Source organism: Branchiostoma floridae, chromosome 5 (genome assembly GCF_000003815.2).
Source record: "Branchiostoma floridae strain S238N-H82 chromosome 5, Bfl_VNyyK, whole genome shotgun sequence".
NCBI classification, from domain to species: Eukaryota; Metazoa; Chordata; class Leptocardii; order Amphioxiformes; family Branchiostomatidae; genus Branchiostoma; species Branchiostoma floridae.
The window spans coordinates 8,894,832-8,908,888 of NC_049983.1; the positions used below are offsets into that span (position 1 = coordinate 8,894,832).

Below are 14,057 nucleotides of genomic sequence, written 5' to 3' on the forward strand. Positions count from 1 at the left end.
CCCTGGCAATGTCCTATCGTAGTGTACGCGTTTTAATGAATGAATGATGACCTACCGAGCTAAGTACAGGTCAACAAAGACAAGACATACATGTAAAAGTATTGTAGATCTAGTCTAACATAAAAGTTTGGATTATTCTCGCTTCTTGGTAACGTTTAAGATATAGGACTGTATGGGTTTAGCAATGGACGGCCTATCTTGATTTGCACACATTTTAACTGCATGCGGTGTAATTTCATTTTGATACCGCATTGCGCATCCTATAAATGTAGACAATGCATACGTAACATCAGTTCAGAGGTGTAGATAATAAATTCAATGCGACATAAAAGCAAATTGGTCTGTGTAGACATTTATCGCTGACCAACCACGTCCAGGGTTTGACACAGTGTGAACTCTATAACTCTATAGCTAAGCCCCCCCCCCAAAAAAAAAACGTTGATGATGATGGAATGACGTCACGCTAATGGGTCATTACTGGCCTTCCGGCCTCCAATCGAATCCGTCACCGCCACGGTCAAACAATTGCAGCGAAACGCACACGTCAAAATCGATAAAAACGCTTTGAAGGATATGGTCCGCCTTCCGTCGTGTTAGCTTCTTTTATCTTGCACCTAAAGGTGGTATCTCAATGCAATGGCGTCAACCTTGCGTCACTGCGGGGTTCGAAAGATACTCAACGAATTTCAGAGAAAAAGAACGAATTTTCTTACGTTTTGTGTATTTTATTTGTCGTCTTCTAAGTCATACTTTTACGTATTACGCAATATCTAAATCATAAAAAAATGGGAGAAAATAACAAACCAGTGACGCAGTGAACGGGACCCCGCAGTGACGCAAGCTTGACGCAAGTGCAGTGAGATACCACCTTTACGTTCTTGTTTAGCAAGGTCTAAAGAACACTTCCATCACCACTACAGCTTAAGACAGTGGAAGATGTCTTAAAGATTGTTTTAAGGATGTTGATTTTTTGGGACGATGTAATGACTTGCCTGACTCGCTGCACACTCCGTTTGGCTCGGCGGTGGTTACGAGCCTTACAAGCTGGCGTGCTCGGTCGGCAACATTAACCTTGTATTACCAACAGCTCCGCTTTCCGGAACACTGGCAATGTGCCGTCCTATCGAAAATAATGCCTGCCATTAAAACGGGAAATATCGGGAAAGGTCGAGCTATGAATAATGAGGTTCCCGTAAGCAAGGGTTAATATTTTCTATAAGCTGGGGAAATGGGCGCCCAGGGTTGCACAGTTCTGCTCCCACTATCTAGATTAAGAACAATCAAATGCTCGTTCCAGACCAGGACGCGCAAAATTTAGCGCCAAGACTGTGACTCCAGTGGGGCACTGGCACGTGAAATATTATCCGGGGCATGTCCCCAAGCGTTCATTTCACGCCTGTGTGCAGGATACCACGGCACGACCCAAACCTACCTGTCCTGATCGTCATGTGAACGTCATGTGTGCACCTTTCGGGCGTTAACCGCGCACAATTTACAGATTACTTAAGCCTCGTGGCTACGCAAAACGCGTCACGTCGCCGGCAGTGATAGAGAAGCTACGGCGAGAAGGGTTTCCTCCTGACGTCATGTAACGGTGATCTTGAATCCATCACCTTGAAGTGAAACACCTGTAGAAATATAGACCACGCCCCTATATCCTCAATTCCAATGCGGTCTGTTCCCGATCGATATTTGGATTTTTGATCGAATACCGCTCAGGAGGTAACCAGCCATATTAAGAATTTAGTGTCCCCACTTGCCCCATTGATAGTTAAGGGACCACCTGTTCCCACAATGCATCGGAGCACCCTCACAATAACAATGCCATGCTCCGCGGTGTGCAAAAACCGAAGGGTGTGGGTAAGGGGTGTTTCCTATGGTTGACTGTCGGCCTACTTACCACTCCTTCTCTTATGACAAACTCTAGTGATCCCAGATGGGTATGTCTTACTCCATGAGGATACGCTTGCGTTTCTTACCCTGTAGCATCCATATGGGGCGCCTCATCTTGAAACTCGGTAATCATCCAAACATAAATGGCAATTTTCTCGTTATCGGAGATTGGTTCCGCGCTAGGTATTGATGGATTAATTTGGATGGATTAATTCTCATTTCACGTATGTGGTCCTTTGTCTGGCCAAATTGAAAGATCAATAGAGAGAAGGTGTCGCCTACTGTGGTAATGCACGGAGGAGCATGATATTGGGAAATTCGATGCAGCCAATCTGTTTGGGTCACACTCAGGAGTACAGCGTGCAGCGGGCTGCCCGCGGTAGGAGTAGGAACGTCACCTACAAAAAGTGGTGCCACGATGCGGACCCCTCTACTACCACCACATCATCGTACCCAGCCGTACTGCAGCCGGCGGTGGCGGGGGTGGTTCCGATGAAGCGGCGGAAGTTTCTCGATCATGGACACTTCTACGTCCAGCCTGGGGACGACCTCGGAGACCGAATCGTGTCTGACCAGGGAGTCGTCGTTGGAGATATCCAGGAGCATCGGTAGGTCAAGCTCTTCCCTTCACAACATCATTTAGCGGCTTGACATAGCTGACTGACGCTATCGGTCGTTCTCTTGACAGGGATACCAGGCGATTGGTATGAATACCATTGAACTGGACCAGAAACTGTCATTTTGTATTGTGATATTATAGCACAAATCTTAAGTAAATGGGTTTTATTGCAGGTATTTGTGAGCCTACTAATTATATACGATTAACCACAAACAAAATCATATTTGCATTTGTATCGATCGATCGTCGATTAGCTGCGACATGAGATCGCTTCAGACTTCAGTCCCGGTTGCCGCATGATAGTTCCACACAGGCTGCTTCCAAAGATACGGCTTCGAAGATGCTGTTAATTGATTTCTAGAAGACTCTACGATAAAGCTAGTTTCGATGTAAATTTGTGCAATCTTGCCTCTCCGATAGTTGTCGTGTCAAAATGTCCTCAAGACATCTTTGGTGTTATTTACCAACAATTTGCTACGAAGATGCCACTAATTGCTTTCTAGAAGACAATATGATGAAGCTAGTTTCGATGTAAATTTTGGATCTTGCCTCTCCAATGGTTGTCTTGTCAAAATGTCCTCAAGACATCTTTGGTGTCATTTGCAAACAATTTGCTACGAAGATGCCACTAATTGATTTCTAGAAGACTCTATGATGATGAAGCTAGTTTCTATGTAAATTTGTGCAATCTTGCCTCTCCAATGATTGTCTTGTCAAAATGTCCTCAAGACATCTTTGGTGTCATTTGCAAACAATTTGCTACGAAGATGCCGCTAATTGATTTCTAGAAGACTCTATGATGAAGCTAGTTTCGATGTAAATTTTGGATCTTGCCTCTCCAACATTAATAATTGTCTTGTCAAAATGTCCTCAAGACATCTTTGGTGTTATTTACCAACAATTTGCTACGAAGATGCCGCTAATTGATTTCTGGAAGAGCTCTATGATGAAGCTAGTTTCGATGTAAATTTTGGATCTTGCCTTTCCAATGATTGTCTTGTCAAAATGTCCTCAAGATACCTTTGGTGTTATTTACCAACAATTTGGTACGAAGATGCCGCTAATTGATTTCTGGAAGACTCTATGATAAAGCTAGTTTCTATGTAAATTTGTGCAATCTTGCCTCTTCAAGGATTGTCTTGACAAAATGTCTCAAGACAAATTCCTTGGGTGTCTTTTGCCAACAATTTGTTGACAATGTCTTTTCTTTAAGTAATGCACATTAGAGGCTATTAAGGCCTAAAGGCGTGACAAGGCTTTTGAAGAAGCTTGTAATGTTCGTTTCGGGTAGAGGATGTTATTAGGTAAATGTCTTTTCTTCTTCAGTCATTTCTTTGCTGTTTTATCACCGTGTATCTGTTGGACCTAACACGGGTCTTGCCGGTCGTGCGTTCGATAATTGAACTCAGCGGCAAATGTAATGGAGGAGGGGGGAAGATATAATGTAATACGATCTGAACCGAACTGCAGTGGCAGGCATTTGTTGGAATTTATGATGACTAATGGGTGTAGGAACATATCTTTCCCGGACCAAGGCATGAAGTGCAAGAAAAGGGCGCCGGCGGTGCCATAAAACAAATGTCAGGGCGCGCACGCCGCAATATCATGATGCAACGGCAAACTACCCCCACCTTACACCCCGGACAAACGGCTATGCAAATTGGCCTCTTTTGCATTCCTCGATGTTCATCGAATCGACATCTGGCGCGGATATTGGTCGCAATGTTTGACATTGTAATCAACATTTATCGAAAATCGTCAGGTCCCACTGCTAGCCTGCGCCATTACAGTAACTGCAATGTTAGATAACGATGTGCGAACGCCATTCTTGGCGCCACGTATCGATCAACAAAGCGTTGCAGTCTTCACAGGACAGCAGTTTTTTTGAAAGGGGGGGATAGTGTAGGGGGCCCTGAACATTCGAACTGCAAGTTAAGTTTTTAACACGGAGATATGTATGACTTCCTAGTTACAGATTTGGTCGTTAGGAGTAAAATAGAACGAGGCGAAGTTAAGTAATAGAGTAAAAATCAAGCGGTCGATATCGTTCTGCTAGGATGTCTGCTGCCTACGCCTGTCGGGGGATCAAATGTCCACTGGAAGCAGACAGTTGAAAAAGTGGCCGCCCAACCTCGTAACGGGAAACGTTTCTGGTTTTTGGACCGTCGCCAAAGTTTTTCCCCAAGCCCTATACATGCGTGTAACTTTCGACTCAACCAGATATGATATGATATTATATTCTGGTGTCCTCGTTCAACCAACCGCGCCTAGGATTGCCAATATTGATCATACACTAAAATGGTAGGACGTGTTGCAAAAGTAGATAATACATAAACATAAAATCAGAATGATGTAGTGCCAATAGACGGATTGGATGATACCATCGATGATAGATTGGGATAATATTTCGACAATATGAATTGTCGTTTTAATTTGCAATTTTCAATCGATATCCCCATAGTTACAGAGAATGACGTATAAAGTTTATTGCACGGCAATCGCACAAGGTGCAACGTCTGGTAGCACCTACTAAACAACAGTACTGCAAGGCTATATATATCGAGCAACAAAATATTATCGATACCATTATATATGAAATCATAGCCATATATGAGTGATCTGGTCTCGCATTCGGAATAACTTACAAATAAAATTATAATAGTACATGGAAAATATCGGTCTGTTTACCAGATAGGGAGAAGTGAGTTTAAGTTGTAATGTTTCTCTAAAACAGCGTTTCTCTCTTTTGACCTCTTTACTGTAAGGAGGTCAGGCGGTACTATAGGTACTGTAAGTAGGACACTGATAATAGAGTGGACTTCATCTTCGATATTTCCATGTAGGACACAGCCTTTGAGTGACCGGTGTGTTACGGTGACGACCTTTTTCAATATCCTACTAATGCCTACTGATCCTCAGCTTAATCCATTGACACTGGCTGACTTTTGCTTCCAAAAAACGTGTTTTTTTATATTATAAACGTTGTTTTGAGTTATTCTTGTTTGTGTGACTTATCATTTATTCCAATGTTCGTTGGTTACTACTCTACGTTCTGTTATTGTTAATATGTCTGAGTGAATGTGAGTCTTAGTCAATACGTTAAGTAATTTTCTTTTCTATTCTGCTTTGTGATAAATTTGTAAAGGTCTCCATTGGAAATTAGTTGGACAATTTTATCTATCAAACTTAAATCATTTCTTTTTTAATCTTGTGACTATACATACATGGTGTTATTCTGGAAAGTTCAGTCATTCAGAACATGTTAAAAGATGAAAGTTTGTATTTTGAGACATTGATATACAAAATGTGATATCCACGTATACGTACTCTTAGCCGTAACCTACCATTGTTAACTACATGAAGGTACAATTGAAGCGACTTTGCATTGAAATTGTGCACCACTTTGCCAAACTATTTCAAAATACTATAATTGCTTGACTGTTGTTTTTTTTGCGTGTTTGTTTCAGTTTCTTTTCTTTCTCCGCGATAAGTACACGCCACGTACTAGTATTTAATGATAAAATGGGATAGACCATTACATAGAATGATATGACGTTACCAAAAATGATCATAGGGAGACCAAATGAGATACACTTCATAAATACGTAGAAGTAATGATCTAATTATGCAAATATACGAAAATAACTCACTATAACAGTAATGTGTGTTTGTCCAGACATCAAATCGTAATAAAAGGAAGTCGAAAAGTGGATTAATATAAATGCTAAATAATTGAAAGTATAATTTTTATATCAAAGTACGCACCGTTACCATTTCTTTGCCAGACTATTTATTTATTTGTTTCTTTGTTTTCTTGTTTGTTTTCTTGCTCGCATGTTTGAAATCGCTAACACCATGTTTCAACTAGGGACTGTGACCTCGATATGACCTCTCGGCGATCAGATATTTGACAGATCGCTCACCGAAATTCATAGATAACGATTTTGCGTTTTGTGTATTTTATTGTCTTTTGAATCATACTTTTTACATCTTGCAGCATATTCCATTTATGAAATCAAGTGTTACCCAAATGAAATTTTGCAGTCACTGTACGGTCGATCATATCCTCTTTCCACTAGGACGGCGCTCTCGCCGCGCTCTCTATAGCTCTGTGACCTAAAATGACAGACCGCTTAACTTAAAATTGTATAGAAAAAAAAACGAATATTTTTACGCTTTGTGTGTTGTGTTGCCTTTTCAGACACACTTCTACTTTTTGTATCATATAACCAGTATATAAAACATATGATTACATACATGTGTTTTAGGTATCAGTGAGAGCACAGCGCGATCGCCGTCTAGTTGAAAGGTGGCCGGCCTCAGCGATGGCTCTCTATAGTGGTTTGACTGGTATAGCCGGGTTCACACATTCATGTCCGTATGATATCCTTATGGGATTCTTAAACTCTAATTCACACATTCAAGTCCGTATGATGTCCTTTTGGGATTCTTAAACACTAACAGGCTCCACAGGTCACTGGAGAAATAATAGAAATTGGAGAAATATAGACACATAACGTTAACATACCAGAGGAGTTAGCTGGCCGAGGAATATGGTTTGCGACCAGCTTACTCCGCTGGCATATGCATGTTATTTGTACATATTTGTCCAATTTCTATTATTTTTTTCCAGTGACCTGTGGGGCTAAGAGTTCCTACAGACCTCAAATGACTTGAATGTATACGCATGTGTGAACCCACCTTTGCACAAATGAAACTTTGCTGTAACTGTATGGTCGTTCATACTCTCTTTCTACCAGGACAGCACTCTCGCCGCGCGCTCGAGAGAGCTCTCTGCGATCTAAGATTTGACAGAAAGTATTTGTGTTATTTTTGTTGTTGTCTTTTTAGTCATACTTCTACATTTTGTATCATATACCCAGTATACACACATCCGTTTAAGGTCGCAGAGAGAGAGCAGCGCGATCGCCGTCTAGTGGAAAGGGGGGCTCAACAATCCCTGCCAAGTGGTGGGGGGGGGGCTAGAGTGACGCCGCAGCCCCCCTTCTTCCCTGACCCCTTTACCCCGTCCCACCTTTGCCCCGACCAGTGCTGACAGACTCATGTTCATCGCCAGGTCGCCTTGCCTGACGACTTTATTGATTCAATTATTCGCAAATGCTGGAGCCGAGCCGACCCTCGGTGCCGCTTGTGCGTAACAGTAGGCGCACTAATGTAAATTTATGTCAAACGACATTTGCAAGCGAAATTGCGGCCTAGTTTCCTGCAAGCTGTTCGAAAATCACCGTTTGGAATCGATGTCAATCAATTGTTAGCGTCCATACAGCAAATCATCTTTACTTAAATGTGTGTGTATCACGGATATAAGATATATCCTTCGGAATGAACGAATTTTACTCCTACGCTTGGTGTATTTTCTTCAGGTGATTTTGTGTCCGGATATACCACGGTTGTCGGATCCGAAAACGTATAGTCATCCCTTCGTGCCTGATATTGGAAAACCAATGAAAGAACAGGAGTTCGGTGCCCCAAAATCGTTTTACAGAGATAATGATTTGCGCCATTTAGAGTGCACCGTCCTCAATGGGGCACGTTCAGGTGATCATCTGGCCCCTTTATTTGCTCCGGTCATGATGGGTATAATCATTGACTGCCATTGTACCAGGCGCTCCCGAAGCAAACACTCCTGAATTAACCCCTTCGGTTCGTCAAGTCGCCGCCCATTCGGAAAGGGACCGTCAGGAAATCGCTCGTTTCAGACCGTTTGGTTCCATGTTTCACACACGAGAAAACTCAAGCTCAGACAACCATCTGTAGTTGTCACCCCAGTGTACTCTGTGGTATTACTTGGGTAATCAGGCGACAGCAGTACTCAAACTAACTTACAAGCGCGCACGTGGATAATTGCAGACCATTACTTACCCCGAAAGTGTTCTCTAAAATACAACCCCCCCTCCCCCTCACGTATTGAGAACCCGGTGAGAGATAGCTCAGTGATTTTCAACTAGCTCTCTGGGTAATATCGATTTTCGTTATCTCAGTCTTATACTGTTGTGCAGATTATGTACATATGTTTTGACTATTGTAATTTGTTATAATATTTTGCAAATAATTGGCCACAGAGATCGAATCTTGTTAATCTTATTGCATAATCAGCCTCCTCTGGTGCGTAAATACTTGTTAACTTTGACGTTGCTATCTTATCCTTTTTCCGATAGCTGATCACAATGATAGATTGTGCGTTCTTTAGATATTTGCTTTCACCAGAGGTTTCTGCTCTTACCATCGCTGGATGAATAGGCGGTGAGTTTCTTTGCCAGGTTATTAGTAATATGTTTAACAATCAAAAACTTATTTTTGTTATTCTGATTCGCAGCTAGCTGTTGGTCGACGGATGGGACGTTTAAGAGAAGATCCGAATAAGGAATTGCTTGATTTTGACTCACAAAAAAAAGAGCAATCCTAGCAACTTCGATTAAAACTGCACCCAAATAATACACGTAGATCTTATGATCAAAAGTGACAGCTGACTAGTTTATTGTATACGCAAAGTTCGAAAAGTTTGAAACGCTATCAAATACTTATTAGGCAGTACTGACTTGGTTTTATGGCTGACATACGCGTCCACATCGATTTTGGCTAGTTTCCAGAGAGTCACAAATACGAAATCTAGCTCTCTTCTAACGGTGGGCAGCGGTGCATGACAATGGTCGCGTCCTACGTAACACTTGCCGCAAACCACTATCAGGGGAAGGGTATACGTATATTCTCCAAGTAGAAGACGGGTCGTGGAGATAGTAGAAGTCGCGAGGGAAGCGAGCTAGTAAAAATCCCGACTACTAGATCTCCGCGACCCAACCTCTGGTTTGAGAATAGTGTACGTAGTCGACATAATGATGGCATACAGAAGTCTATATTTGCATTGTCGTTCCAAACAAAGAGACCTTGTAATATGTGGAACTTTGTGGCGGTTGTGTGGCTGTTATTTAAAGCAAATTTCGGTTACAAGAAAGTAGATCAAATTTCTACCAGTAGAACAGCTATACAGCTATACACAACCGATTTCAGAGGACATGTTTGATGTTCAATTGTACATGGTCGTTCGTATTTGCCATAAGGCTAAACTGTTTTGACCATATAGCTGACATTTAAATGTTGCCTTCATTATGAGATTTAAGTGGTCTGGCAGGGTGATTTAACTCACCGAACATCTTTTTCTTTTATAGACTTTCCATGACTTTACTCGGGGCTCGAATTTCATGTATTCTTAATTCTTTATTTTTATTCCTTATTGTTGCTCTTTTTTTTCTTTCATTGACTTGGGAGGACTTGCTCAGGGTTCGAAATAATTTCATTCTTCATTCTGTTCCTTCTTTAATTCTTTTTTTTTCTCTTTAATTGACTTGGGAAGACTTTGCTCATGGCTCGAAATACGTCTATCTTATTTTATTCTTTTTTGATTGACTTTAAAAGACTTTGCTTGGGGCTCGAAATACATTTTTCAGATAAATCCTAAGCAGCTGTCGTAACGCACGACCTATTCTCTGTTGCCCCATTGCCTACAGCTCTGAGCAGGATACCAACAAGAAGACCTCCTGCGACTCATCGGAAGAGACTGTCCTTTAACGTAAGCGGGACAGTGTTCGTCACCTCCGCTTTTCTCTTCGAAAACCACCCGGACACCCTCCTCGGGTGTGACGAGAGAGACTACTTCTTCGACCCGCACCGGGAAGAGTACGTTTTCGACCGAGACCCGAAAGTCTTCAGATACATATTGATGTACTACAGGACGGGAAGTTTGCATTTTCCCCAACACGAGACCGCACAAGCTTTCGAAGATGAGCTCAGCTTCTTCGGAATACGGCCTGACCTCATCGCGCCGTGCTGCCGGGAACTTTACACGGACAACAAAGAGGCGGAGGAGAAGTACCGACAAGACATTCAAAGACCGAAAGAGGTCCCAAGATCAGGTCCTCGTGCAAAGCTGTGGCAGATTCTAGAGGATCCGTACGATTGTGTGGCGGCTACTGTGATATTCTCTGTAACGGGTCTTTTTATAGTGCTGTCCATCCTCGCTAACGCAGTGGAGACGATATGGTGTCGAGACTACGACCTGGTGTCGTTCGTACGGTGCGGGGAGCGTTACAAAGTCACCTTCTCTGTCATAGAAGTGGCCAGTGTGGGTGTGTTTACTACAGAATACATACTGCGTCTTATAGCAACCCCGGATAGACGCGAGTTTATCAAAAGCCCACTGAGCATCGTTGACCTGGTGTCTATCCTACCTTTCTACATCGCGCTATGCATCCCGGAGAATAAGGAGTTGAACGGATTCTTTGTGACCCTCCGGATTTTTCGCGTGTTCCGAGTGTTCAAGTTGTCCCGTTCGTCCGCCAATATGCGCCTTCTGGGCAACACGCTCACGGCCTGTCTACAGGACCTCAGTTTCCTCCTCTTCGCTCTGGCCGTCATGGTGACCATCTTTGCCACAGTGATGTACTACTGCGACAAGGGACACCCGGATACCATGTTCCACAGCATCCCGCACGGGATATGGTTCATCGTGGTGACCATGACCACGGTAGGGTACGGGGACACAGTGCCAGAGACGCTTGCCGGTAAACTAGTAACGACAGTCTGCTGTCTGAGCAGTATTGTACTCCTCACACTCCCAGTCACAATCATTGTCTCCAACTTTAGCGCCATCTACGCACAGGAAGTGGAGGCGCTCAAACGCAAGAACTTCGAACCGGTGATCTCAGAAAAGACTGAGATCAAGGGATTCGAAAGACAACATCAGCACCTACTGGAGTGTCTACAGAGCACCACGGATAGGAGGTTTAAGAGGTTAAAGTCGACAGAAACTTTAGGGGACTACCAGAACAGGATTGGGTCCACTTCGACAGACGACGGCAGCTCAGACTGGCAGGACTTTACAAGTCAAGACACCTACGTCTTTTTACCACAGTAAGCCATAGTAGTTCTCATGACAATTCGCTCATTTTTTCTTTTGGATTACGTCACTATAAGACATCCAACGCCGGGTTATAAGAAGCAAAGAAAAGCACCAATGTCATTTTATGGTTAGCTCTGCCTTCTTATCTAAATCTTCAACATCTGGATTCCTAATGTATTGACTTATTTATTATCATTTGACCCAATTGAATTATTTCCTAACCGATGTTACACAGTGCACATATCTATAGATAGCGGTATCAACGTACTTTGACATGGATTTTTTGTTCGTTTACGTTGTCTACAAAATAATATTGATATTCAATATCTCACTGTATTTTCCTGCATCCAAACCTTTTTTGTGACATTGTCCACTACGTACTGCATGACATTAGATCAAACCGGACAACAGTATAGCAATAAGAAAGATTGCAATGCGTTCGAAACGAGAGATTCATTACTAAAGAATGAGGATTCAAGCGGCGTAGTGTAGAACTAGAACGTGCATGTATGAAAGCTATTGTTTCAACCGTTAATCTTGAATACTACTGGTATACAAAACAATTCTTTAGGTTACCATTAAGACAGTTGTGGCGAATCTTGCAGTGGTCATTCTGCTCATAGTATTTTGTATTATAGGCCACAGCGAGTAAATCTTATGGATGACATCCTCTACAGACTCCAAATTTAATGCGAGAGGGCGAAAAAACAAGATGGCTAGATTTTCAAAATAGACACCATATGCGTTGTAACAAGAATCGATGCAACAAAACATGGTATCACATGTACAGCCAACAAGTCTTTTATTTCTGTATTCAAGAGGAGCACAAAGTGACACTAGTGTGGTATACTGGTATTACCTACCAAGTAGCTAGCTACAGCCATGGCTACCACATTGTTGCCACTTTTACTATTAAACTGGTTCACTTCTACAACTACGGTAATTGCCATGGCTACATGTTCCTTCAGTGCTAGTTTCACTTCTATAACTACAATCAAAGCTACCACAATATTTTTTTTTCATTTTGGTACTATTTTGTCATGTTAACCATTACCGTAGGGGAAACATTTTTTTTTAATCAAAATCAGGCAAATATTAATGAACTCGTTGGTGTCATCCATAAATTTTACTTGCTGTGGCCTTATGGCGGCATCTCACTACACCTGCGGCACCGGTGCGGCAGTGCGGGGTTCGTTCACTGAGGCGTTGTAGTGTTATTTTCGCCGATTTTTATCACGTATATATTGCGTATCACGTAAAAGTATGACTCAGAAGGCAACAATAAACACAAAACGTAAGGAAATCCGTTATTTCTCTCTGAAATTCGTTGGGTAATCTTTCGAACCTTGCAATGCCGCACCGGTGCTTCAAGCGCAGTGAGATACCATGACTATAAGCAGAAGGACCTCTTCGAGAATCGCCACTGCTATCGTTAAGGTTGCCCAAATCAGTCAGTATATGGTAGTTTTAGTTGGTAAAATATCCTCCACTCTTTTAATACTCCAACCTCGGTAAACCTCAGACTACACTGTACATATGAAAATTATAGTATATCGCAGGGAATCGCAATAAAACTATCTTTTGACCTCCAATATGTGCATTTGTTTGATTACAGTATTTTGCAAGCTTTCTAGAAGATGGCGATCGCCACGCGACCGTACATCGAAACAAATTGGATTTGTGTCCATCTCTGATTTTATAAGTGGAATATAACTCAAGTTGTGATGGAATGATCCAAAAGACAACGAAACACACAAAACGTTTCTAAACTCGTTCTTTATTAATTAAATATTTCAATGGATCTTTCAAATCTTTACCCACTCGGAAGTCGCAGGCTTAAAGTGGAACCGGGATGTCAAGGCAGTCTTTGTGGTGAGCCTGTCTTAGGTTATGTTGTGAGAAAGAAAAATGACACTGATTGGTGTCATTTCGGCAGCTTCGATCTTCCCATCGTAGTGGGTAACCCCGTGAACCTGGAGACATCCGTCACGGCCCGGCACAGCGCCGCCCCTTCCACGGTAACTGCCGGCACATATGGGCCCCGTACCGGCGACACAAAGGGCCTCCTGGGTTATTCCTCTAATAGGACGACTCATCCAACGTAGTTCGACCCAGACATCACAGTTTATAGATTTCTTTCCTCCTTCTCAAAAGGCATCTAACAAAACCTGTTAGCGAACGGTAACGTCTCCTAATCTTTACATGTCTCGTGTCTTATTCCCTTAACGAATTACCTGAGTACCAACTATGATTATGAAATGTAGGTCACTTGATTCAAGAAAGATTTAAGAAAGATTTGTTTTCTAAGCATGCGAATTAGAGATACGTGTGTAAGTACAATTATTGCAAGATCTTGTTTTTGTTTTTTATCGACAGATTTTTGCCTTTGATCTTGACATATGTGGACGACGCACGTTTTGTCGATAATTCTGCAGATCTGCCCGCATGCCCTAGGGACCGGTCCGGAAGAGGAAAAATCGGGAAACGCTGAACGAGACTAGATAAGATAGAAGATGCTTCTGCATCAAGACTATCGATAGGAATCCAGGCATGGGCTGGTTTGTAACCACTTCCTCGGATTCCCTTGTGCCTATTTAGGACAAACTCGTCCAATATCTCCACGCCTCA

At 42.4% G+C, this 14,057-nt stretch overlaps 1 protein-coding gene across 1 annotated transcript; it reads left to right on the forward strand.

Annotated features, from left to right (window-relative positions):
* Positions 1–1,853: 1,853 nt before the first annotated feature.
* On the forward strand, positions 1,854–13,009 carry LOC118415128 (potassium voltage-gated channel protein Shal-like). Its single transcript, XM_035819491.1, has 2 exons — positions 1,854–2,501; positions 10,039–13,009. The coding sequence occupies exons 1-2, from the start codon at positions 2,411–2,413 to the stop codon at positions 11,442–11,444; spliced, it is 1,497 nt and encodes a 498-aa protein (XP_035675384.1). The 5' UTR covers positions 1,854–2,410; the 3' UTR covers positions 11,445–13,009.
* Positions 13,010–14,057: the final 1,048 nt, after the last annotated feature.

Coding starts and splice junctions, on each gene's coding strand:
- LOC118415128 (XM_035819491.1), top strand. CDS start 2,411: ATGGACACTTCTACGTCCAGCCTGGGGACGACCTCGGAGACCGAATCG. Junction 2,502..10,038: donor GGAGATATCCAGGAGCATCG/GTAGGTCAAGCT, acceptor CATTGCCTACAG/CTCTGAGCAGGATACCAACA.